The sequence below is a fragment of the Cygnus olor genome, chromosome 4, assembly GCF_009769625.2.
Source record: "Cygnus olor isolate bCygOlo1 chromosome 4, bCygOlo1.pri.v2, whole genome shotgun sequence".
Taxonomy (NCBI): Eukaryota; Metazoa; Chordata; class Aves; order Anseriformes; family Anatidae; genus Cygnus; species Cygnus olor.
The window spans coordinates 43,483,091-43,510,671 of record NC_049172.1 but is presented as its reverse complement, the minus strand read 5'-3'; the positions used below and the strand labels follow the sequence as shown (position 1 = coordinate 43,510,671).

At 40.2% G+C, this 27,581-nt stretch overlaps 1 protein-coding gene across 2 annotated transcripts in view; it reads left to right on the top strand.

Annotated features, from left to right (window-relative positions):
* Positions 1–27,581, top strand: part of SPATA5 (spermatogenesis associated 5) — a 189,810-nt gene that overhangs the window by 126,995 nt on the left and 35,234 nt on the right. The window contains exon 15 of one of the 2 annotated variants that reach the window (XM_040556385.1): positions 26,243–26,407. In XM_040556385.1, coding sequence (XP_040412319.1) covers positions 26,243–26,407 — 165 coding nt within the window. Of the gene's footprint in view, positions 1–26,242; positions 26,408–27,581 lie in introns of those variants that run through there. The other variant, XM_040556387.1, reaches the window with a different exon arrangement.

Below are 27,581 nucleotides of genomic sequence, written 5' to 3'. Positions count from 1 at the left end.
GTACACCAAAAGCCTTTAGGTTCTTTGTAAGACCACATTATAACCATTGAAGTAAAGGCTGTGTATGACCATACTGTACTTAATATATCTGCTAATCACTTATTACAGCTACCATCAGGTCTATATTGACAAGATAATTGGTAGATTTTGCTATTTGTGCAGCTCAGCCATTTTGCTATTGCATCTGCTCCTTTCAGACAGCTAGTTACCTCCCGTGTGGTAACCTTCTGTGTTCATATATGGTGCCTGCTATGCTTTTTTTCTTTTTACACAATTTTGAATTTTTAAGTTAGAACTCCCCCACGTCATTCCTGAGACATTTATTCTCAAATAGATGATCCAGTGAGAGCTTAGAGCACTAGCAGATTTGCTGTAGAGGCTTGAGGAAGAGAAACAAAAGATTCTCAAAATGGTGATCTTAAACCTCTCCTTAGACCATGGTTGGCCAAAGTACTTAAGTGTTTTAAGTCCTTTATGTTAAATAGGGTCTTTCACTGGCTTTTAAACACTTCCCTGAATGACAGCTTGACATCCTTGATTTTAACCTTCCCTGTGCTCTGAGTGGTCTTCCAGGGTGCTGATATATTTTGGAAACCAGACTGGTTATGCTGGAACCCAGCAGCAAGTCTTGCCCACTGCTGGCAATCCAAAGATTTTAGGGAAAAGAGCGTGGATTTTGGTGTCTGACACGTAAAAGTAGGACACAGTTGTGCAACTCTTTAAGGTCCCTTCCAACCCAAGCCATTCTGTGAACAAAGAGATTAAATTGTAGAAATGAAAAACCTGAGTGCAAAGGTACAGATGGAACAGCTGTTAATTGTGTTTACAAAGTAGAACATGTTCTCTGTCCTCTGTAATCTGCATAATATTTAAAGCAGAGCCAAATGGTTTGCCAGACTTTTGTGGCTTCCAGGCACCGTAAGATGTTCCCTGGTACACAGAGGAAGGTGATTACTGAGGTTCGTCATAGTGCACAAAAAAGGAGAAGCAGTTGCCATGTTTTGTGTGGTGATGTGATGGGCCATCGATAATCCACAAAAACACTTTATCTCAGTCATTCCCCATGCTGCCGCTGTGTTTCCAAAGGGGGTAAAAACATCTAAATACATTTACATGGCCATACACCATTTTGTCAAAGGCTGTATGTATATCATTGTGTTACTGGAAAGACTAAGAGCACCCATAAACAAAGGATAGAAACCTACTTCAAAAATCTTCTGTTTCAGTAGAAGGCAGAGGGAAATATCAAGCAATGCAATAAACAATGTAATAATTTATTCTGTAGAAAACTCCTTTTCATTCATATTTGTGTGTTGATAATCCTGTATATGTGAGGATATTCAGAAAACAGCTATAGCTCATTAGATTTCCCCAGTTATTCTCCTGACTGCTTCCCTCTGACATCCCTCTACTTTTTAGTCTGAAGAGGAGAAAACCTTCCAGATTTTTTTCTGTACACATTTCTTCTGCCGTGGAGATGCATTTACATCTGCTTCTTTGTAAATATCTGTACTGCCTTAATTGTTTATTTTTCCACTTAATTTATGCACAATTTTACAGCCAGAAACCATTCTTTAAAATGGTTAAGAAATAGTTTTGAAATGTTTGATGTGTGTGACTCTTCCAATTTACGTTACAAAGCATAGAATGTTTTGTTTAGATTTTTTTCTACCTGTTTGTTGGAGAGAAGCAGCATGACTGTTTTGTCCAGTGTTTCTAGTTATCTTGGAGGAAAGAGCACAAAAAGGGTCTCGCTCCTGCATTCCTGCAGCACCCTATGGTCCTTCTGGAGGTGACTGGGATAGGAGTAGGCAGTAAGATGGGATGGGATGCCCTAAGAAACCAGTCCTCATTTCGGTGATAGCACGTGCTCCTAAGAGCGATGGAGGTAATTCCCGTTTTACTCTCCTCTGAATGAAGCCCAGAGTTTCAACTACCCCTAGAAGACTGTAGTTTCTAGTTATTGCTGTGTGAGTGCCTTAACTCCTCAAAGAGAATGAAATGTTCTGTGATGGCCTATATACAAGAATAAATTTCTTAATGTTGTATTGTACTGTATTCACATCCATTTATTTTCATGTCCAAGTTGGTATGTTTTCATCTCATAATCATCCCTTACTATCTAGGCATTGCTGCAGGAGGAACCTCTTATTTCTGACAAATATTCAAAGCCAGTTGGCAACTAAGGCATACCAATGTAGTTAACAGAGAAAGATCTGGCCTCACTTAGCCAACAGTGTGCGAGCATACGTGTAACTGGAAACATTTGTTTTCCCTCTGTTTGTGAAATGGGGGAAAGCTTATTGCCAAGAGAGGAGCATCAAACAATGTTATAATGTCTTTTGATGTTTCTTTCTTGGTCTTAAATCATGCTCTCATGTTAATTGGTTTTGTGGGGTGTTTTTTTTAATCATTTAATGACTCAAGTATATAAAATAATCTTTTTTTGCCTACACCAAAATATTGCAGACTAGTGAGATGCTACTTGAGGTTAGAGAGGTTAAAAAAAAAAAAAAAAGCCAGGGTCTTAAATGAAAAGTCAGTCAGTAACAAAACAAATATCGCTACAAATCCTTTAGCAGCGTTAGGCTCTACAATGCCAAGTGTCGATAGGAGCTGAAAAGTGCTTTCAGTAGATCCTAGAGAATCAGAAACCATCCAAGGCAAAAGGCTAAGAGGTGTCACAAGGTTCGTAAAGCCCTAGCAGCTAATATCTGTGCTTGATGACTTGTTTTTATTCTGAACCTTCCAATATTTCTTTCTTTACTCAAATTTTCCTCCATCATTACGGCCCCCCTTGTGTTCAGTAAAACTTTCTTAAATGAGCCACTGTATAGAATGAGCTTTAAACCAAGAAGAATGATAATTCAGGGGAACTGGCCACTAAACCAAGATCAAATGAGAAAAAGCCCTATGACAGAGCTATATATGTTTATTTTTGACCACACAAAATAAAATTATATTCGTTTGGACTTTTTCATCTATATCTCACCACTAGTCAAGCCTTTTAGAGATTTAAGGGTGTTAATCACTTTCTTTATTTAGGTGTCTTTTTCATGGAAAAAAAGAAAAAAAAAAACAATTGCACCTCAAACTCCCCTGAATATCAGTGGTGCACAGGTGATTAGCTGGAATCTATAATTAGTCAGAAGAACCCCATTTCACAGGGATTCATAATCTGACACTTAAGATGTTTATGGTCATGACACAATACTTAAAGACCCTCTTAAATAAGAAAAAAAAAAATCACTGGAATATTCAAAAGAAAAGGTTTCTTTGGGCCTTGGACTTGCATGTTTATACCATTGCTTCTCTCTCAATATAAACAAAGCCCTGAAATGTTTTGAAGAAAACTTTCATCAAAGTGAGCACATTCCTGAAAAAATACTTCGGGTTTAGCAAAATTATCAGTTTTATCTATGTGGCCATCCATCAGGAAAAACTGTTATTATTGTTAATCAATAGTTTATAGTTTATATATAAATATTATATATATGTACACACTATATATAATACTTATATTTTATTTCTATATTTATTTATATCTATAGTTTTTATATGTATATAATATTATAGTTTAATAATCAGTTTAAGGTACTGTGTTTACAGATGCTCAGTTTTGTAGCAATGATATCCTGCCTGAACATGGCAATTGTGAATTTTAAGTATTCCCTTCTTAAAGTCTTCAAAAGCTTTTGCCTGTATAACAGCATTCTGAGCTATTGGAAGAAAAATGCTTTAAGTGTAGCTAATTATTTACTTTCTTCATCAAAGGTAAGCAATACTTAATGTGGATACATGATTCAGTATACTTATCCATACCTGTTACCTTTTCCTCTGCTTACTATAATCTTTTAAATATTTTAAGTAGAGCGGAATGTGAACATACTTCCGGAGCTATCAGATGGAATGTCAGTGTGCTGGAAAAATAAATAAATAAATCTTAAAATAATCCCAACACCCCAAAACACTTTGGATGCAAACTGTCGAATCAATTGCATGTAATTTATAGCAGTGCACAGAAGGTGGGTATCTACCCATGACATTGTTAACATGCATTAACTACAGTCTGACCATTGTAAGACCCACTGGCATTTGTAGAGGCTGTGTTTTTTTATGAATGTTTGGTAATAAGGAAGGTACAAACTGGGGAATGATGTGTTCCTCTTCACACGCTCTGGGTTTTTGACTGTTGTTGAGGCAACAAGTGTTTGTATAGCACCAGGGCTGAAAAGAAGTGGGGCATGACTCTTGGAAGTGATCTGCAGCAGGTGCTTACGTTCAATGAAAAAATATATTTCCAACTTGCCTGCTATTTTCTATTTGAAAGGATGCTTCAAGCTTTCTTAAACTCAGCAAAAATACCACATTTGTATTTGGGACAAAGCTAACAGGGGAATGAGCTCTTCCCTCAAGTGCTTAGTTTTGACCATACTGATATTGGTCTCTTTTCAATACTGGGGTTTGATTGCGGAACTTTGTCGCCCCTTGTACGCTGGAGAAGAGATTTCAGACTTTTGTCATCTAGGTGCCTTTTGTTATCTTTGTGAAATACCTGTCTAGATTTGGTCAGGTGTGACTTCTAGTAATCCTCGATTTCTCCATGTACACTAGAGCCTTAATGAAGTTTGGTAGCTAACCAGTTGTCATTGGATGGGATCTATTTTGACATTGCTGACATTTTGGTTTTCCCACCCATATCACCCGAAGGACTAAAAGGTGAGAGTGGGGCCCTCAGCAATGTGGAGTGGAGAGCAACGGCATCCATGGAGCTGGGTATCAAGTGGCTAAGCAAATTGGAATGAACTGATGTAGAAGGCGATATTAGTAAAATCACGCAGATGGATCTTGTAACTGGTACATTAAATGTCTCGTAGAATCTAGGTTTCTCTGCATACTTCTGAAATGAAAACAGAACTGTGAAACCCAAAGGCGCAATATATACTTCATTTTCCTCTGGTGAGTGGCCCATGTAATAGACTGCTACTGTTTTATTAGCTCCAGTGGTAGATGTCTACTGATATTTCACATAAAAATCTGTATTATTCCATGTGGCGGAGGTTTATTCTACTGTGCTTCCTTTTCTGAAAACTCAAATGAGAAAAATTCCTGTAAATTTTGTACTGTCTTCCCCAAAACAAGAGTAATAGTGGGAACAGTTTTGCTTTTGCATAAGTTTAGAGCATGTTGGGCAATTCTGGAAAATGTTGACCTAGTTCTTTTAGGTTAAAAAAAGGAAAAAGGAAAAGCCCAGAAATGAACAATCTGTTTAATTCCATATGGATCTCCTTTTGCATTTTTATATATAAAATAGCCTTATGGGTAATAGTAAATAGAATTTTAATGTGCGAGGGATTTAGCCTCAGGTGTTTGGCTACCTTCCCAAGTCCTGCTTTTAATGCTGTGGCAAACTATACAAGGATAAGCTGTCATTGTATGTTATGTGTAGAAGATAGTAGAGGCTGAATGGTAACATGTTTAGACGGTAGAGAAGGTTGGGCTTATTCCCCGGAGGAGTTCTAGGATGTGCTTATCAAAGGAATTTGAAGAATAGGCATTGTTACACCATTTATCTTTCAGATTAATTTTTCCTTATGTTTATATAGATCAGGTCTTTTATACTAGACTGCTGTGCTTTCTTTTATGAACTTCTGTGCTAAGAGGTAAGCCATGTTGATGTGGAATAATTTGGAACAATTCTGCTATCAGTAAAATATGAGCAAATAGTTTCCATAGACCAAAAAATATCAAGAATAATTTCTAAAATGATCTGACCTTAGCTAGCCTGGATAGCAAAAGCTAGAAATTTTTACCATTCCTGTTGCTAGAAAACCATCAGCTTAATTGAGTTAATAGTTCCCTTTAGCATGGAGAGGACCTGATAGAGTGTCTTATCATCCTAAGGTTGTTTAAGAATAGTTGAGATGTACAGAGCCATATGACTGAAGAAAAACAGGTTTCCTTTTCCTCTTATGGCAGAGAACTTTTTGAAGTTGCTCCTTCAAGAGCAACTCTTTGTGGTAAAAGAGTAAGATTTCATTCAGTGAATGAATGATCAACATGTGAATAATCAACATTTCTGATCAGTTTTTTGTCTCGTTTTAATAGAAAAACTAGGAGTGTTTTGACTAACCAAAGTGTCTTTTACATAAAATACCTACTTCACTGGGAGAAGTACTTTGGTTTGAAAACAGTTACCATATGGTGCTAGGTGCTGTAGCTCAGGTGTTTCACCTCTCTGCTCATGGCCAGTGCTGGGTGTCCCCACGCTCGGGGGCTGTGCTGCTGTCTCTTGTCCCTACGGCACTGTGTGGGGTTGCACAGCAGCCAGGACAGCCACATGCATCCCGAGGGACCTAGCTTGGCCAGGAAGCTTGCATGGTTTATGGTCTCCAGGCAGGAACTCCGGGGAGGCACCATATAAACATTTCAGAGTCTTTTGCTTGCTTTTCTGACCCCAGAGTTCTTAGCCTAAAGTCTTTTTGAGGAAATGAAGGGAAACAAAAATCTGGCCAGTTCTAACTGCTTGTGTTCATTTTCATTCACTGTCAAGCTGCAATGCTAATTATGGCAGATCCTTTCAAGAACTGCTTGTGTGTGTGAATCTTATTGACATCTTTGGCTCTTTTGACAGATCTTAATGGAAAATACTCTATTTTCTTCTTTTTGGCTTTTTTTTGTTCTCTTTGTGCTCTTTTGTTTTCCTGCTTTTCTCTTGTTCGCTCCGCCATGGTCTGGGTCCAACTCCAAGCTCTTTTCGTCTGTGGTAGAAATAGTTAGTGCCGGTTTCCATTTTAGTTGGGATTCCTCGGTAAGGAAGCTCTTTGACCTGGGCTTTAATTTCCCTGGGCGGAATAGACCTGTCCTTAATTCTTGTGGATTGATCAAGGTTTGTTAAAGATCCTTCCCTAGTTTTGGAATTTTCTGGTGGCTGAGTGAGTCAGTGATGGACTTATCAGTAAGATTCAACTGCCCAAATTGTGTTATTTTGAGGTTATATAAATTTTGCTGACTCATATCACAGAGAAACTACTGGCCACTGCTTAATTTTTGGAACTAGCCTCTCTGCTGCCCTAAATATTATTGAAGTGCCAGGAAAAGCCAGTGGAGCTATGCTGGCTTGCTACAGCAGACTGTGGCTCTTCTTAACAAGCTGTACATAGTTACAGCGATTCCCCCTTCAATAGACTCTGCACTGTGGAATTTGGGGAGGTAATGGAAGCTCACTATGAATAATAATCAAAAGCAAGCTCTACAAAAAAAAGTATCTCTGTAGTCTAATTCACAAAACTGAGCAATCATGACTCTAGTTGAGGTCAACACACATGAACATGGTATTACACATGTGAGTAATATATAACCTGTGTGTATTATTAAATCTCATTTTAAAATGATGACTGCTATAGAAGAGGAGGTTTTTGTCTTCAGAAAAGCATGTGCATGATCCAGATTCCTCCTGGAAGAGTGAAAATCATAGAGATTAACAGCTACTCTTTTACTTTATACATTTGTTAATGTTGCCTGAGTGATATTCTCCCATCAGTTATAAATGGTAGATGAATAGCTTTCTTCTGAATTAATTCTCAGGTTTTTAGAGAGTACTGTTAAATCAAACCATTGTTTGGAGAGAGTTTTAAAAAGTGAAGTGGGTATTTTAAGAGCATTAGAAAATGGGATTTGGAAATCTAGTCAGCTCTTCAACTCCATGGTTTTCTCTAAATATTTTAGAGCTGTTTGTAGCCTCTTGTAACTGATTTTCATTAGTTTTACTGCATCAGTCCGTTCCTGCCAAGTTCAAGGCTGATGTAGACTTCATCATATGCAGGATGGATTTGGCACATGCAGCTAGTCTGTGTGAGAGCTCTGTCACGTGCCCGGTGTAGGTCCAGTTCCTGCCTATTGTTCCTGGTGGGACTGCTCATTAAACTTCCTAGGAGCACTGTGGAATAAGCTGCATCTACATTACCTTTCAAATAATGTATTGTAATTAATGTAAAATGACTCACACAGAATAATTTTCTTTGATAATCATACCATTATTTAACAATAATTCCTGTGGGTTTACTTTTAAGTAACTTCATGTGAGGACTGTATGTGCCCACAGGTACTGTTTAAAACCTAGTTGGGTAATTAAACATTTTTGCTGTAATTGTTACTTCTTAAAGCTGCTACACTGAAATTCACAAGAATGAAAACCTGATGAGAAAAGAGCAGGAAATATGTAATTGGGGGAAAAAAAAAAGGAAAGAAAGAAAGAAAAAACTCTTCTGGGATATTCAAATAGCCTGTTTTAATTTAAAAAAAAAAAAAAAAGGTGGAGGAAGTTAAAGGAATTATTTCTGATACAACTTACAATGTGTCAAGTTTCATTTCATCAATATAAATAGTGACATCATCTGCATTATGATAGTTTAGTGTCCATCACATACATAGTAGATAAAAATTCAAAGGACGCTTTTTATTTCATTCCTTATTTATCAATTCTCATTCAAAAATATGTGAGCAATAGTCCTTCATTTGATGAATTCGATATAGTTTTGTGGTGAGTATTGTAATGAATATGAGAAGTTGTTTCATACTGTTTTATTTTGAATTAGGTAGGTTTGGGTTAATGGATCTGAATGATTTCTGCTTACTTTCTGCTTACTTTGTCTATTACTATCTGCATGGATCTCTAAGCAGTAAGTAGTGTTTATATTACATTATAACAATAACAAATTCAAATTCAGTTCTTAGAAAATGGTTTTATTTGTGTGCATTTATAGTTTGAGCTCAAGAAAGGAAGGTGAATAATTGAGAGAAGCTGTCTTTTCATAGATTTCCATAGATTGAGATTGTCAATGTGGTCCTTCATAAAATGGAAGTATTTTCACTTTGAAATCACTGGTAAAATCTGTTTTTCGGGGCATACGCTATTTTCTTCTTATATGTATTTTAACTGAAACTTACCTTCTTTGTGAAGGAAATGTCAGATGTGATACCAAAATCTTAACTAAACAACCAATTGGAAAAAATTTTGGGACTTGGTAATTAGCCCTTCTGTTCCTGTGCTCAGTAAATGCTTTGAAGTCCCATTTAGATTGATTTACGAGGATATACGAGGGCGTAGCTGCAATTAACAGTGCCTCTGTGATCCCTGTGCCTAGCCGCCTACTCCATCTTCTTTGTTAAAAATATTTTTGTTTATAATAAATATTCATAAATAATAAGCAATAAATGAATGTATAGATTTGTGTTTTTCTATAGTGTAGATCTGTGCAGACAGAGGACGGTGGGTTCAGTCTCTCATTGTGCAGGTGTGCTCTGGCTGTGTCATGCACCATGCAGAGGTCTTTTTGTCACAGTGGCACAGGCTGGGAGGACAGGAGCGCTGCCCTTTTCCATTCAGTCTGGCTAAGCAGATTTATGGATAGGAAATTGAGTAGAGATGCTGGTAGGCAGGAGGATGGAAATAACGTTTTGGGGCTGCAGACAAAGCAAGGTGTGGTACAACAGTTGTGCATGGCTGGGGCACGCTGCCAACATCATGGCATATGGTGCCTGCCCCCTCTACACACAGCCTGGCCTGCGCTCGGGCTCTTGTGCACCTGTGTTTTACCACTGATCCTCTTAAATGGATGGTTAATAGTGAAATCCAAGCAAGTTAAAAGCAGGTGTAGCCTGGTGTTTGAGGGGACACTGCAGAAGGCCCCAGAGCTTCTGCTGGGTTACCATGAGTTGCAGTGACCAGGCCCAGGGCTGCTCGCCACGCAGGGCCCTGCAGCTGTGCGCAGCTGTAGCTGAGCGGGCTTTTGTCAGTCTCTGGGCTGAACTGATATGTGAGGAAATAAAATGTGAAGTACTGTTCCACAGGGGCAGGCTCTGCCTTGTGTACAAGGCCTTAGAGGTTTTTTCTGGAAGCGTTTCCTATCTGCAGAGTGGAATAAAAAACAATGTTAACCTGGAGATTCGTTGCCCCTCATCATCTTTGTAGGGTGGATGTGTGTGCTTTTGGAGAGGCTGATGGCTGTCACATTGGCCAATAAATCTTCCAGGAAGTCCGAAGCCCTGCAAGTTATGAAACACTCTAGTTGGTTTCTGTGCAGGTGTACCACAAACAAGTATGGAATCTGTGGAGATCTCAAGTACTGCTGCAGCTAGAGGCTCTGTGTGGCAGAGGAAATTCTCCAGTGCGGCCACTAACACCCATATTGTTAGGTTACTGTAGAGAGGCATTTCTTGTTTTGCTTACTTTCCAATGCTAGCGGTTTGATAGCTGCATTTGGCAATGGAAGGCTTCTGAGTTTTGAAACTATGTTCTCTGTTTTGTGCAAATACTGTTTTTAAAATATCAGCCTTCAAAAAGAGAGATTGAGCCAAGTGTTTTTTACAAAGGAAAATTTAAATCATGCATCATCAACAACTGAATTTTAACTTACCTTGGGCAGATGAGAAGTTGTAGTTGCATCAAAATCTGACATTCATAATCCCCAACTCTGTCTTGAGAGCAACTTATTTTGGCTTATATTTTAGTTATCTTCATTTTTATGTTTAAAAACAGTTTTTTTGATTCATTGTCAGCACCCTTTGTGGCAGAGAAAATCTGCCAGCGCAAAGAAATCTCTTAAGTAATTCCTGTTGAAAAGCAAACTGTTTCCTGTTTTCTGCATCGGAAAAAATGTAGAAGTACAGATATAGATTAAAAGAGTAACTGCTGGGAAATGCCATCATGTGCTGTGCATATATATAGGAACATTCTCTGCAGAAATCTTTTTAGTAGGTTGTTCAGTCTTGAAGTTTCAAGAACTGGAGCTTCTGCCACTGTGTGTGGAAAGGTGTTCCATAGCCAAGTGCATTTTGCTGCCTGGAAGTCTACAGTAAAATGGTGTCATTACTTAGCCCCCATCCTCTACATGCTGTTAGGGTACTAAATGGTTGTGCATGTCCTGACTACTGTATACCAGGACCCCTGTCTCCATTAAGTGGAGTTCCTCATGGGTCAATGGTGTCTTGTGACAACAATGTGGTTTGTGTCAAAAACTAAATTTAGACCAACTTAATTCCCTCCCGATGGTATCTGGTGTGTGATAAATTCAAAATGGGGTCGCTTTCGTAAGTGTCAGTGGCCAACAAAGGACTTTCTTCTTCTGTTTGGGTCCACTGTTGTCCCCTTAAGTCCCTGGAGGGTACTTCTTTTGCGGATGTGTGCACTTCAGTGTACTGTTTACACAGAGCCTGTGACTGTGGCAATTCTTCATTGGGATTTATTATGTGCCAAATCTGGATTTTGTGGAAATGTGCAAGCCTTCAGGGAACATGCATGCAGTTCTCCCCACTTCTGTCATTGTTCTGGTTCTGGTGCTCATCATGAGAGGAGCTGAGTTCCCTGACGTGGACTTCCTATAAACTGATTTCTTCATGTATGTGCTGTTGAAGCAAATAACATTATATCTTTGCATCCCCAGAAAGAATCTGAAATTCTGATTTTTCCATCTGAGCAGCTTGACTAAAATGAAATGTTTGATCCTGCATATTCTGGCCTTCAGCCAAAGCACAGCTTTGTGGATTCAAAAACTTGAAGAATGAATATGAGGATAATTTTAAAAACTAAAAATATGTGGGAGGAAATCTCAATAGTTTTGAAGCACTCTGTCAGAGATGTAGTTACTAATATGAAGTAGGTTTTTTTCTTACATTCCTTTGCTAACATTAGAGTTCAAGAGTTGTCCATATCCAGAGGGTAATCATGCAGATTTTCTCTTCATTAGAGGTCAGCTTTGAGTATTGATGTCTGATACAGATGTCTGTTGATACAGTTCCTGCAATTTGCAAATGCTTTGGGAAATCCAGATCAACAGAAAATAAAGATAGATGTCTCCTTACAAGCCACATTGTCTTTGGGCAACATCAAACTCTGGGCATGTTATTCCTAACTGTATCCCGAACTGTGCTGTTGTTCGTATTAAATGATACATTGCATGCCTACATGGCACCTTCTGAGTATAACTACAGAAAGACAAATGAAGTAATCAAACGGTTATGTTAAACTGACTACAGCTCAAATCTATTTCTAAACAATGATCAGAGCCCAAAATAAATCTCATCGTTCAAAGTGACTCCTAAGCAAGTCACTTAATAAGCTTTCAGATCAAATGCCATCAGGTTCAGGGAAGATCTTAGCTAGGAACACTGAAGGTATTTTTATTTCCCATTTCCACTTTGCAAATGAGCAATCACTCACCCATTAGGTTTGGTAGGGAGAACACAGAGCTTCTTTTAGATGATGGTGTCATCCAGTATTTTTTTCTGCTTGGCTAATAAATTACAGTTCCTCGGTGCTGTGGAGTGTGATTCTGTGACACTGGCAGCAGGATACAACTGAAATGACTTCTCATTGTAAGATTTGGAAAAAACAACAAACAAACAAAACCATACAGATTGGGTATGGCAAAAACTTATAAACATGTATGTTTGGGTATTAATGGAGGCTTCCAAAATTTGCATTCCATAAGGAGTGTAGGCTTGTTCATTTAGAAAGCTTCCACCTATTTGAACACCTGTAAACTAAAGAAGAGTAATACTCTCACAACACTTAACTAGAAAGCCTCTCTGAAGAACCAAAATTCACCTCAGGAGTTCAGTTTTGGTCCTTTCTGCCTGGCGGTTTTATAGCTTGCACAGTAAATACAGCTTTCCAGACATCCAAGCATTAAGAAATCACAATGGGTTTGTAGATGTAAAAGTTGAGAAAACTGTGCAAATTAAACGTTTAGAAATATCCTTCAGAAATTGAAAAAAAAAAAAAAAAAGAAAAAAACTGTAAGTTAGATAATCTTAAAAGTTTTATAAATGATTCACGAGTAAATGCGTTACAAGAAGAGATACACTGGTGACCTTATCAGAGAAGCATAAATGAGCATTAAGAAGGTGATTGGGAAGTGCTTTACCAGCATATGTTTATATCCTTCAAGAGGCCTACTAGGGAAAAAACAAATCTTAATAACAAAAAGGGATGAAAATAAGCAATGGTAATACTAAACAGCTGAACAGTGCAGTAATCTATCAGTCTTATCAAATAAAGTATCTGTAAGTAGATATTAAGGTCACAGCATGAAGGGAAGGACTTGATACAAAAGCTAAAAACAGGGAAAGCTATAAGTGTAGACAGTCCCCAGAAGATGTTGAAAAAAAAATTGATAAAAGTAATTGATTTTTTTTTTTTAAGTATGGAGTCAGTAGAAAAAGTGTTTTTTCCATTGGTAGAAAAGACTTTTCCTGTGCTGTCTCGGGCAGAAAAAAAGGCAGTTCAAGTTCAGTAGAACAGAGATCATTTGCTGATTGGATTTAATCCCTACCATAACTCAGGAAAAAACTAATCTAAAACACCCCTCCCCCCCCCCCCCCCCCCCCCCCCCGGTTTTATAACCTAGATTATATTCCTAGATTTAAAGGTAATATTTGACTTTGTCCATCAGGATTGACTCTGTAACATCTTGGAATGACAGGATATGTTAAGAGAAGTAATTGCCTCATCAAGGCTTTAGATCAAGGAGCAGCTTACTTGCTTGAAGTATGTATTGACAGGATGAATACTGTTTCATGCAGACAATGGTGTCAAGCAGAGGTGCAATCTTTCACCTCTGCTATTTGGAGCCACTGTTCTTTTAACTGGGAAAAAAAGAGTGCGAGAGAAAAGGTTGACTCAGGTAGATCATGCATTATGTTACTTAACAGAAACCACAGCTAGGTTATTTTCCAGGCAGCCCAGATCCAGCAGACCAAACAGACACTCATGCACAAAGGAGGGAAAAAAAAAAAGTTAAAAACCAAATAGACATAATGAGAACCGCAGTAATTTTCAACTCCAATAATGTGATACAAAAACACAAAAACAAGCCATACACAGAACAGGCATATTCACGTTGCGTGGCATTAAGTGTGAACTAACAGAATGTCTAGAAAGAAATAATAATATATATCAGTAAGAGAGCAGCTGCATTTACCAGCATAAAGAAGATTCAGGTTTTGATCATCTACAGTTTAAAACTGATCTATGAGTCTTCCCCTGAAATTTTGTTTCCACCTTAACAGATGGATGTGAAAGCTGGAAATCCACCAAAGGTAGGTACAGACAGACGTCTAAAAGCTTTTGAAAGTAAATGCCTCAGGGAAATACTAGGCATTAAATGAAATGAATTTATAACAAATACTGAGATTCGTCAGGGAGTTGAACAAGACTTAATCTCTTAAATTATCCAGAAATGAAGATGGAAATATCTAGGATATGTGGTAAGAATGAAGCCAGATCTGATGCCAGACTGTCTGTCATGGCAGGAATGCCTTCCGGCTGACTGTAGATGATGTAAAAGGGGCTGACCAAAATAATTCCTCCATTGAAACGTGCTTGGAGATGGAAGCATTACAGGTGACTTAAAAAGTAGGGGACAGTCAGGAGAAAGCCAGGTGGACAGTGGTCAGCAATCTCATGTATGTTTGAGGGAACTCCTGCCAATATAGGGCAAAATCTTGAGTTGGTTGGCACCAAATTTTTTCATCCAATATTTCACATCTATTAGGGTCTATAAACACTTGGCAGACCTGTAAAATGATTTCGGGACTTGTATCAGCAGTGCTCCAGGCCTAATGACTAGGAAGTACATATTTTAATCCCAGAGTCCAAGCTGTATCTGTCACTTGCGACTGACAACTACAGTAAGCACTGTAATTTATGTAATCGCAGCACCACCCACCAGTTTCTAAGATCAACACACAAAGTGGTTTCTGCCTATTTGAGGGAGAAAACCACCAGGTTGTCTTCCTGCATCCGGGTGGAGGAAGTCAGTGATTGTCTGCTTGCAATAATAAGAGAAGGCATGTCTGCCGAGGCCTTTTCTTGAAGCAGAGTATCTTGGCTTCTGACCCAGCCAGCACTCTGCTGTTCTTAATTAGGCCGTGTCTTGACTATGTTAATATCCTGGCATGTTGCTGTCTGGGGTTTTGTAGTTGAGCGTGCAGTTCTTTTGCACGCCCCGCACTTTCTCAGCCTCTGGAACCATGTCACCTGTGCTGTGAGGGCAGCGGCATCCTCAATGACCACAGCTGGCTGTTCCCAAAGGGCCCGTCTTCCTTGAGGTGCTCCTCCAGCCCCAGCAAGGCTCCTCAGCTGCGTGGCTGTGTTTGAAGACTCATGTTGCATGTCTGCTGCCAGACACCCTACAGCAAGCAATGCCTTACCATGTGCCTGCCTCTTTGCGGATGCTGGTTAGCGGCTTCTTTCTGATTGTATATACCGATCTGTTTCTTTTTTCTCCTCAGGTTATAACTAAAAATTAGTTAAGAGTGCATTTTCTGAAAGGGGGAGGGGGCTTTATTGGTGTTCAGACATCTGGACTATCAGGTATTGAGTTAAAAACCTAGTGTGTGTTTTCTGATTGTTCCTATACCAAAAGCATAAGTGGGACTGGGTGGCCTGAACACAGGCATCTGGAGCTATTTGTTATGCTCAGAGAGCTCCTGGCTAGCAAACAGCTAATCCCCCTTGGCAGAGAGGAGGCCTTATTGTAATACCTGCTGGCTTTGTGGAGATATCTTGGATGCCTTAGGTGGTCCCAAATGGCAGTAGGCAGCTGGATTGTACCAAATATGTGTGTGTTAGTAAGGGGCCGGTGGGCTGCACCTCCCCAAGACAGAGGTTTAAACCAAGATTTGTTTGGTTTGCTCCTTGTCTTGTTGGAAAATAAGTCTTGAGAAAGATTTTAAAGAGATCACCTTGGTTTCCAATTACAAGAATAAATGAGTGATGTTTCTTCTTCTTTCGTGACTTTGTTCTCTCTACAAGTTGAATGACTTTTCCATGAACTTACAGTTATTGTGACCAGTACCTACTTCATTGCTTCAAATGGTCTTCCATGATAGTAAAATGACATCTTTCAAATAATGACAACCAGAAACTATTTCTTTTCTGCCATAGTGTTGGCTTTAATGATGGAAAGTTATTGATTTCCTTTTGAAATTTCTTCTGAATTGTTTCACTGATGTTGCTTCCATCCCTGCTGATCTGTTTTTTAGAAGCAGCTTGTTTCGCATACCTATGTTGGTCTGTGAACATTTCTTGTACATTTTATTTATCTGTAGTTTGTTAGACAGGTTTGTAAAATTTGGTCACAAGCCAGGGAAAGTCACCAAGATTTTTGTGGTAGGATAGTCACCAAAGTAACCAGGTGTAAGCAGTACAGAAACCGATATGACAAAAGGTTATGTAACGTGGATCGTGCAGCTTCACAAATATATCTTCTCAGTGTGCAATGGATTTTTAGTGCTGTTTGTCACGCACTGAAGTGTTCAATCCTGAGAAGTGTTTAGAGCGAATTCTGTTTATGAATCCTATGAAAACAGAACACAGAATAGGAAAAGGTGCTGCTAGGCAGGTCCTGATGGAGCTGACCTGCTGTGTGATTTGTCATTTCAGGAGAAGTTGTTCTTCTAAACAGAATCTCCTCCAGTGCTGATAATTTACCCAGTCGGTGCAATGGTAATATGGCATAGGTTATTTGTGGAAAATACTTTATTATGTGGTAGATCATTGTTATGGCTTTCAAAAGCTTCTGAGGAGAATTGTAATATTTTGGCAGGAGTTCAAAATTCTCTTTCCTACAAGGAACAGGTTTTGTGTTTTTTTTCGCTAACATGTCATTTTGAGGTTATATGGTAACATCTGTCAGAGCTATGCTAACCTCTGTCATCCAGCTGTTATAACTGTGGTATTTTCCTTCCTTTTCCTTCCCTTTCCTCTCCGTTCTGCTTTCCCTTTCTCCTCCCTCAGAAAAAAAGAAAAAAAGAAAAAGAAAAGAAAAAACCACCTCCTTTTATGCTGAAACTTCAGGTGGAATGAAGTGGTTATAAAAGCATCTGTCAACACAGGAATAGTTTGCCAAGCCAAGTATTTGGGTTGGAAGTCATGCCTTCCCAACTGCTTGAAAACAGGAAGTATCTCTGTTAAGTGATGGATAGCTCTACTTTGCTGAGAGGAAGAAAAGGCTCTCTTTCTTTCTCTCTCTTTCTTTTTCTTTTTCTTTCTTTCTTTTTCTTTCTTTCTTTTTCTTTCTCTTTTTCTTTCTTTCTTTTTCTTTCTTTCTTTTTCTTTTTCTTTTTCTTTCTTTTTCTTTCTTTCTGCCTCTGGGCTAATGAATGAGTTCTGCAGTTGTTCCGCATACATGTATGCAGAGAGAGAATTCTGTATAAATGTGCATACGGGTGCACACGTTTGTGTGTGTGTGTATGAATGTACAGACTAAAAAAAACCCCAAACCAACAATCCACTTTGTACATGATCGGTCCCTGTCAGGAGCCAGCCCAGGCACATCTTATCCCAGTGATTCCTGTAAAGCTCTCAAAATCTGTCAGAAACAGCCTGCAGGATTGCAACGGCTCCTGGGTGATTAATTGCCAAAAGAGTCTGGTTCCAGGTTCCATTACATGTAATTGTTATCTTTTCTAAAGGGGTTCTTTTATTAAACCCCCACCCCAAAAAAGAGGGAAAAGGAAAAAAAAAGAGCTGACATTCCTGAGGTTTTGCACCTCTTAGACGGGAGCATGAAGGACTCCCTTACGTAAACATACACTGAAGAGGGTGTGTTACATTGTTTATTAGCTGATGATAGATTTTTTTTTTCTTCAGTTAACTTTACTAAAAATCATTTTGTTAGAAACCAGGGAGGAAGCGCTGCAGAGCATTTAGAGGAGAAGAAGGAGAGCTGCGATTCCTCGTCCATATCCGAACCTCTCCATGCAACCCAGCAAGTGGCAAAATCCTAGGTCGCTCCTGCTTCTTACTAACATTGCGGGACAGCAGCCAAAACCTGGGACATCCTCTCTCCTCACGCCACTGCAGTGAGGCTGCTCAGATTTGCCATGTGGCAAGAACAACAGCTTGTGTCTGAAGTTCGCCTTGCAAATGAAGCCAGAGCCTCAGCCCTGAGCTGAGATTCTGCCGCCCTGCGTGGGCATAAGGAAGGGACGGGAGCTGCAGCCTGAGCAAGAAGAAGCAGCAAAGCCAAGCACCTTTTTTTGCAAAGAGTTTATGGCTTGAACACTTGTATTAGGTTGTCCTGAAAGTATGGGCTGATTGTGGAGAATGTGCTAAATTGCCTCAGTTTTTCTAAGACCGTATTGACGACATAGAACAGAGGAGAGCCTGATTCTGCTGTCAGAGTTTGCCATGTCTCTGAATACACTCAAGAAGCTTGATTTTTGAGCTGAATTTCTGTTGTGGCGAACTGGAGTATCTGGAATCATATCAGTAGGGTTGCTTGGATTTGCACTGCTTTTATTGCATTGAAAATGTGGTGTGTTACTGACAGGTTTAGACTTTTTATAGATGGAGGCCTGGGCAAAACTTGGCTCCCAATGAGCACTGCAGTAAGTTGTGCCAACTGGCCAATTTAACTGTTTGAAATATCAGGGAAAAAAAGCATGGAGATACTAGTTCTGCAGCTGCAGAGTATCTGCCTGCAGATGTTTCTGCCAAGAGAAGTGATTGAAACGCCGTTTCTTGAGATATTTTAATCCTATCTGAACAAAAACACATAAAAACGTGCTCTGGTATTGTCTGCATAGGCCAAGGAGCACATTGTTCCTTGCAGTTGTGTTTACATGGTCTCATTGCTGCAAGGAAACAAGTCTCCTCAAGCCCTCTTTCTCCGCGATTCCCCTTGAATTAGCTATATTAATCAAACTCTGCGGCAGGACTGGGATGCACGACGGTTGGGATGATGTTGTTACTCTGATCAAAAAAGATTGGGATATTTTGGTGCGTCCAACTTTGTGCAGGCATGGAAATGCAAGGCTGGTGGGTGGTTTTCTTTGTTTGTTTGCTTTTGCACAGTTTTTCTGCTGTTTTCATTATCAGCAAGCAGTTTGGATAGATGGCGGAGAGGCCTTAGCCCTGCCACCCGTCCCCCTTGCACAGGAGGGGCTGTGGGAGATGAGCTCAGGAGGCGGCAGGAGGGCGCAGGAGCCTCTTCCCCGAGCTGTATAGGCAAGATAAGGCAGCTGAATAATCCCCGGCGCTGCGCGCCTGGTGCCATATCCCCAAGGGCAGAGGCACAGCTACTTCGCACCTGGAGCAGCCCGAAACCCCAGTGTTTGACAGCCAGGTGAGGGCTGCAGAGCAGACAGCAGGCTCCTGGCAGCATCGCTGGGTGCCAGGGCGTTTGGGTTGGCTGCCTGGTGGGAGCATGGCTGCGGTGCTCGGGGACCCAGCCTGCAGCGGGACCTCGTCTGTGCCTGACAGCAGGTGTGGGGGAGAGAAGATAGCTCCAAATCTCAAGCAGCTCTGAATGCTTTGGCCATGTGTAGGCTCAAAATGCTTTCACTTTTAGCAATGCCTATTAAAACCTAGTCATTTAAGTAACACACTTATCTGTTTCAACTCACCACCGTTAGTGGGAATGGCTGATTTGCTGGATAAGTTGCAGAAGCCAGGTATGTCATTCAAACAAGGGACACCAGTGTTTTCTGTTGAGTTGAAGTTCTTTCGCCAAGTTTCGTTTCGTAGGAAAAGATGAATTTTTAATTTTTCTGCTTACTAGAACTGTAGGGTAAGCTCAGTTTTGCTGTAACAAGTTAAGGGAACAATCTGTAATGACAGCTGAAGGTGTTGCTTCCTGTCGGTAGCTAGCAAAGGGAGCAATTTCAGAGTATGCTGTGAATTACATGGAGAAGGTTCCCTCTGCTGATGACATGAACTGCAAACGGGTAAAAATCAGTGGTTGAAGTAAAAAGATAAACTACTGGTTTTACACCTGGAGGATAAGAAAAGCAAGTAGATGAATCCTACGCAAGCAGGGGCATTTGCTTAACAGTCAAGGACAGGTTACATACTTATTTTTCAGATGGTTAACTCCCTGTATCGCTTCATCTGGGTTTTGACTCGAACAGGGAAACAGTTTATATCATCCGAGTTGTCTTACTATTTGTCGGCATATCAAACTGTATATTTGTTCTCTGCCTTTAATTAGTACTTATGGTTTATGCCTGAGTAAAATGTTCATGCTGTGCTCACTGCCACTTGATAGTGCACATTCTTCCTGAACACCTGCTGTCAAACATATCATGTCTTTTCTTGTCAACTTGCACAATGCTCCAGGTCTTGAGCAAGACTGACATGACAGAAGGGTTGTATAGCCTGATTTTTAGAAATCTATGCAGAAGGTGAAGTCTTTGTATAGGGACTGATAATAGGAAAATGCAGCATTTTGCAGGAGTTAGTCTTCAGTAATATCCAATAAAAATCTGTTCGCAAATGAAGTTTTTAAAATAGTGGATATACTGTAAGGTAAAGACACAAACTACTCCACCCCAAGTGCAATTGTAGATGTTGTGTAACGAGAACAGAGAATAATCTGCACAAGTCTTGGGAGAAGTACAAGGGTGGTGACCAACAAACAAGTCATCAAAGAGGGGAACTGGTTAGAGATGTTGGCATGTGCTGAAGGTGGTGACAGCCTTTGGCACAGAAGGAGGAAAGTGGGGAGGAGGAATAGTGTGGGGAAAGGGGCACTTGGCAAGAAAAAAGCAGTATCGCTTGACTCAGGAGCCTGTAATTACAAGACTCCATCCTTGTGACACAGCACATAAGTGTGTCACCTGAAACAGACGAGCTCAGGGTTGCTTCCTGAAGAAGCTTGTGCTAGATGGAGCGGGAAGAAAAACCTTGTAGAACAATAAAATTTGGCTCTCCAGTGGGCTATAGTTTTTAATAGTGATACTCAAACATTTTTGCTTGCCTGTCTTTTCCCCTCAGCACTTTCTAATCTTGCTTAGTTAATCCATAGTTGCAAAGAGATTCCAGCAGCATGTCTAATGAACAGCATGGATGAGCTTCCCTTACCTGAAACTTTTGATGATCCTAAAGTGCTAAGCGCTTCCTGGCTTGTTGCACTGGGATCTTGACCTGCCCTGGCACAGAGTAAGAATGAAAATATTAGGAACGGAGGTGAGCTTTGAAACGGTAGGAGAAACACCATCATGGGAGCTGACTCCAATCCTGCAAGAGATGAATATGATGGTGCAGGAAGGCCCTTTCATCGTTATTAACAAATTCACTTCCTTAGAGTCTCTCCTGTCCCAATACTCTCCCCACTTGCAATACATCTGTCCTAACATGTGGGCAGGAACACTGAAAGGATCTCACAAACAGTTATGGCTTGTGCAGGCTACAGGAACTTACTTCTAAATGCTTTACATATGTTCAAGTAGTGTAATGATGAAAGTCAACAAAAGATTTGCATTACTAAATTAGATTACAAGTTATAAAGTACCTCTCATAATCAGGAGTTTGTGTAAATAGGGACCACAACCAGGGTTCATAAATAGCAATTGTTAATTCAAGTTGGAAGGATTTAGTTACAAAAGAAACAGATTGCTCTGTTATTTCCAGTTTTCTCATTTTCATCTGTAGTCTAATCCCAATGGACTGTAAGGGCAGGATTAAATTTTTAGTTGCATTTTGTAGGTCCTGTATTTTAAAAAAAAAAAAAAAAAAAAAAAGAAAAGCGTGTACTTGAAAGGAAAAGCCTTAAATTTAATATAAAAATCTGTTCCTACTTGTGGAGATTGATTGCAGCAGAGAACAACACGCAGTAACATTAATTTTCCAGGTGAACTTCCGTTACCTGCTGAACCTACTTGCTGTCTTACACACCTCAGTCTGCAGTTTCCTCTGCAGCATATGCTTTGCTATGCAAGTTACGTTTTGCTATTGAAAATTGTCAGTTTGCTATGTTTTTGTAATTATATTTAATCCATGTAGTTTTGTTATAAGATCCAATCAAGAAAATTTTGGTGAGTGTAGACGTGGCTGAAGAGGTATGGCAGTAGGAAAGCGTTTTTGTCCATCCCAGACAGAGCTCATCATCTGTGCATGTTTCTGTCAGTGTTACAATTCTGCATTGTTTGACAATGTAGTTCTTGAAATGGGTAAGTGTTCTTTGAAAAAACTAACTATGTGTGGAAAAAAAAAAAAAAAAGAGGAAAAGGAAAAGAAGAAAAAAATTAGCAAAGCTCTGAAGTTAATTCTAGTCCATTCTTACCAGGAACCACAAATATTTCCTTGGCTTTACATATTTAAGTTTTCTTTCCTGAAATAATTAACTTCATAATTGCGCACAAAATACACATTTTTGAATCGGCTATCTTTTCCAATGCTGTATTTGGAAGTAATGCTCTCTTTTAATTACTAAAGAATTTAATCATTTCTTTTTGAAAGGGCAGTATTTTCTTCTTAATTAAAGTGTGTTTTTACTATTGATGATACCACGTATTACGTGATGGTTATCTCACTTTCCTGAACCCTGTTGCTCCCCTGAAGAATATTGTGTATGTTTACTACTAGTAATCTTTCCATGTGTGGGCACTCAGACCCCTTTCATAACTGTTGTGGTAACAACAAAAAAATTACATAAACTTGCAAAAGAATTGCTTAATGGTATGAAGCGTTCTGGTTTCTACCAAAACCCCAACTACTTAATTTTGTGCCCTTTCCTGGCCTACATAAATTATGCAACCCTCACATCTCAACATCAGTGAATTATGTAGCTCTGCACACACATCAATTAATTTTGGCCCCATCAACTTCCCACCTTCTGTGTGCTCCTAGCCTCAAATCAGTTTTGCATCTCCCAGCCGCAAGCAGTTAATTTTGTACTCCCAGCAGCTCATATCTGCCCGAACCTGCAGCCCCGCTTCAACTCTTCACCCTCCCCCAGCTGCCTCTCCTCTCCTCGCCTCTCCTCTCCTCTTGCACAGACAGCCAAGCCTCGCTCCTGCTGCTGCTGCTGCCACCTTATCTTACCAAATTTCTCCTCCTCCAGCTCAGCAGCGAAGGTCAATTCCAGGTGGCTTCACCTCCAGCCTATGGTCAGTGGTGGGTCCCCATGCCACCGTGCCTGCTGCGCCCTGAGGGCTGTGGGGCGGTCCTGAGGTGACCTGGGTGTGCTCATTGCTCCCCGTGCTGTTTCCAATGAGCAAGGTGCAAGATGGAAAGTCTGTCTTCCTGAACGGCCTGTCAGTCATAGCACTTGGAGCAGCCACCTCCAAACACCTTCTTTATTTTTGCAGATAAAGTGGCGCTGAGGAAGAAGGTGCCACCATCCATAAAGGCCTCAGTATTAAAGGTACTGCAGATGTCTGCACCAAATCCTACAATAGGCTTCGCTAAGCAACCTAGAAAGAGCTCATTTTCCTCCAGGAGAAACTTTAACAGTGTGCAAAAACATCAAGAAAGATCTTATTCCCTTAGTGCCAACCTCTATGTGCAGCTCAGTTCTGATTTCTGAGTTATTTAGGCCAAAAAAGAAAAATAAGTCTGTGAGCAGTACACAGAGACCAAAGGCCTCAACATCTAGCCCAAGAGGATGAGATGATGGCCTGCAAACAAGAATGGCCTCGGCTTGTCATTGCTCTGTGTGCTTTCAGACCAGCGGGCAGCACACCAGCTCTGCAGCCCACCTGTGGCCTCTCCCTCTGCTCTTAGCTCCTTTGGAGCTTGCCCAAGGGAAAAGCAATGCAACAGCGAAGCAAGAAGCAGTTGGGCAGTGCCCAGGGTCTTCCACGTTTCCCCATCTGCCTGTCCTGTCATGAGGGCTGGTAGAGACCAGTTCTCGGCAGAATCTGTTTTTCTGTTTGGAAGTAAGAGGAAATTTGATTCTTCTCTCAAGTCAGGTTAGCGAATGTTTTCTCTCCTCTCCTTTTTGTCTATGTCTATTTAAGCAGGAAGTGCTACAGAGGCTGACTTGTGCTTTTTTTGTAGGGTTCCCAGCACATCTGGCTGTCTTGGATAAGGTCCCTAGGCCTGACTGTAACAAAAAGTAATGATAGCATGTTTTAAACTCGGGCCTCCAGCTAAGACCGTATATAGAAAACACAAAGCATTTGGGACAAACTGGAAGAAACCCAATTTTAAATAACTGAGGAAAAAAAAATACTCATTTTTTGACATCTGTAATTGTGCTTTGTAAGATCGGGTGCTGCATCCTGTTAAGAGACTGTATCTCAGCAGAAAGCTGCTAGCTCCAGCTCTCGGTCCCAGATGATCAGACTTTCTTTCCATCAAACACTTCTCTGTCCCACTTGTGCAGCCTTGGTCATTCATTAGTGTGAGCTAAGCTGTCTCTAGAAAATGTTCTAATTATCTAGGCTTCCTGATTAAACCTGCTTTGACTTAAAAGAGGTGTACCACTGTATTCTTGTGAGCATTTCATGTTTCTTCTAAATAACAGAATTTGCTATGGGCATTTCCTTAAGAGCATGCAGAATGCAATTGCAGTATAATTCCGCTCCCTCCAAGCCTAGTCTTGAAACATGTAAATTTCTCTTTCAAGTGTGTTGGCAAAAAATGGCAACATCCCGATAAATGCATGGCTTAGACACCAAATTACACACTGGTTGAGCTATCATTAGTGTGTCGAGTTCTTCAGTGGCTATACCAAGAGTGCTGTGGCAAGTAGCACCGTCTGATTAGGAAATACGGGTGGATGGCTGGCTTCTCACTCTTTTTTTTTGAAGGGATCCAGCATTGGCCATTGCCAGAGATGGGGTACTGGGCTAGATATGGGCCTTTAGTCTTCCCTGTGGAGCCTTGCTCTGTTCCTGCGTAGCTCAATGAAACAGAGCTGTGCACTTTCTGCTGAACGTTTTCACGTTCTGTTTTAAAAATAACAAGACATCTCTTAACATTCAGGATACATTTTTCCACTCTGAAGCACCACAACAGTCTTTTTAAAGAAACTCTAGGAAGGGTGTTAACTTGATCAATGCTGTGCAGGAAGGAAAGCTCTTTCCTACTATTTTTTCAGCATGACTTTCACTGACATGATCAGGCTGGGAAAAGACTTATTGGCTGACAGCCCAGGACAGCCATGCAATATCTCTAGTCATCTGGAACTCAAACTACTCTGCCCAAGGGAGAACCATAACATAAAAACAATTTAGGTTACATGCTGAATCTTATAAACATTGTTTAGTTTTTAAAAATACTTTTTAAATACTATTTATGCACATTTGCAATGCACATTTTTTTCTCAAATGTCAAGTAGGATAGGCTGGGAGGATTTTTTTTATTTTATTTTACTGTAGACAGTTTTTTTAAAAATCTTGATTTTTAGAAATACAGGGACAGAGCTTCCTCTCATCTCATAAATCTAAGAGCTTGGCTTCTCCTACATATCAGATATAATTGTTTTATATATAGATAGCGTTTACTTTTTGAGCCAGTCCAGAAACCATGGAATCACAGACAGGTTGGTTGAAGGGGGCTTCCAGAGGCCTTGCAGCCCCCCCACTCACCCAGCACGGGACCAACACAGGCCAGGGAGGGCATGGCTTCGTCTAGCCAAGCCTCAAAAACCTCAAGGACAGAGTTTCTGCAGCCTCCCCAGTGACCTGCCCCAAGGCCACACTTCACCTCTAGAGAAGAGATTTTTCCTCCAGACCAGTCTGAACCTTTAAAGCTGCCCTTTGTGGTCGTTGTCCCATATACACATATGAGGCTGCAAAGTTGGGGCTTTACCTTGTAACTATTAATTTGTTGAATTTTCAACTCTCTTGTGGCACAGGAGAAAGGTTCTTCTGACAGTCCAAAGCTGATGCTAAAAGGTGTTAAACTACAGTGCTTTTGCATGTCTGTGGTGGTTTTTTTTTCTTTTTTTTCTTTCCCTTTTTGAAACATCTCTGGCCTCTGTCTATCATTACCTTACTGTGCGTGAAAGCCTAACAGAGTAATCTGCTCTTCTGTATACAGCACTAATAATGTGGGATAAATCAACATGAATACAGAATATAAGCTTAACTTCAATTTCTTTTTCCTCTGCTTGTTGTCTTGATTGAAGATCTGCACTTGGGATATGTCCATTGCCACCTGTCCTTTTGCCAAGTCCTAACATTCCAGCACACCTTGTAACAAGCCTAAAATTATTATTTTAGGAAAATGACTATAGTTCCTTTATGATGCCTTTTTTCCATAAACTGATATTTCACAAGCTGAATGGCATTACTGTCTTTTCAGTGACTGATTCATTTTTGCATAAGAGAACAACCCCTTGTGCACATAAGCTTGATTGTTCTTGTGCAGTTCTTTGCTTCTGCTGAAATTGTTGGTTATTTGTTTGGGGTTTTTTGTTATTGTTTTTAATTGACTTATGGTTTTTTACTTTATTGATGTGATGTGTCATTTGTTATAACTTTTCCTGTGACATTTTCATTGCAGGCCTTGCTAAGACCAGGAAGAATAGATAGAATTATCTATGTGCCATTGCCAGATGCAGCCACTCGCGAGGAGATCTTCAGACTTCAGTTTCGGTCTATGCCAGTCAGTGAGGAAGTCTGCTTGGTGGAGCTCATTCAGCACACACACAAATATTCAGGAGCAGAGGTAAAACTTTCTGTATGGTCATGGCCACAGAGTCAATGCACAAAATGGTGTTTTTAAAATTGAAATAGAGCATCATCCAGGTATCATTCCTTGAGTCTACTCTAAGTGGTGGGGAGAATTATAAGAAAGACTTTGACAGAGTACACTGTGATTTCTGTGTTTCTGCTCAGAAACCAGACTACAATCTGTTTGTTTTTGTTTTTTTCTTTCAAGATCTCCATCAGAGTACTGCTGCCAGGGAAAGTGTGAGCCATAGTAAGGTCATGGGTGGCTCTATTAAGGGTGTGGTGCCAGGCTGAGTGCAAGGAGATGGGGGCAAGTGTTCCCAGATGTCCACACAGTTCAACTGGGCCTGCCTACATCCCCAGGGAGGGACCCTGTTGCATTCTATGATTTAGGATTGTGGCAAACAGACTCAGATTGAGGAAGGAGAGACAATTCTCAGACAGCATAAGGGAATTGCAAAGGAGTCACCAGTCACTTTGAGGCTCATATTTTCCTGTTCCATATAATCAAGAGCTCACAGCAGCACTTACTGTTATAGCTCATTGCTGTCAGCTTCTGACAATGGCTGTCAGGCTATGATGTCCTGTCCTGGGTAGGGGGAGAAACTTCTTCAGATGCTGCTGCCTGGTAATTATAGTTAGTGGTCAGCACAGTGGTCCCTGAGTATTATTCATGGCAGTGCCTCATGAAAGAATATTTCATGTTTTCTTCATTTTGATTAATTGAAAGTAATTGTATTACTTCAAAATTCAGAAAATGTCATTAAGGTTGCCAATTCGACCTCTTAAAAGGTATGAAATACCAGAGTTAAAGTTTCCACCTTACTGTAGCCAGTCCTAGTGAATGCATTATCGTACCATCTCTAATTACATAGTCACCTTTTACTTTTTCCATAGCAGAGTGGAAAATGTGATTTGCTTTCCTTAGCTTCCTCCATCTTTCTGTATGCTGTTTACAAGGGCAAAGCTAAATCTTCGGCTTGGTTCAAAAGAGAGGGTGACTCTGAAGCGTTCGTGTGACTCCTGTGATACTGATGGCCCATCTCAAGCGACTGGCCGTTGGATATGCTGTATGTCTTCCAGGGAAAACGTTGCTCGTTTAGCTACCACGTAAATGCTGGTATGTTTTACGATGCAGCACTGCCCACAAGTAACCTCTGGCTGGTGAG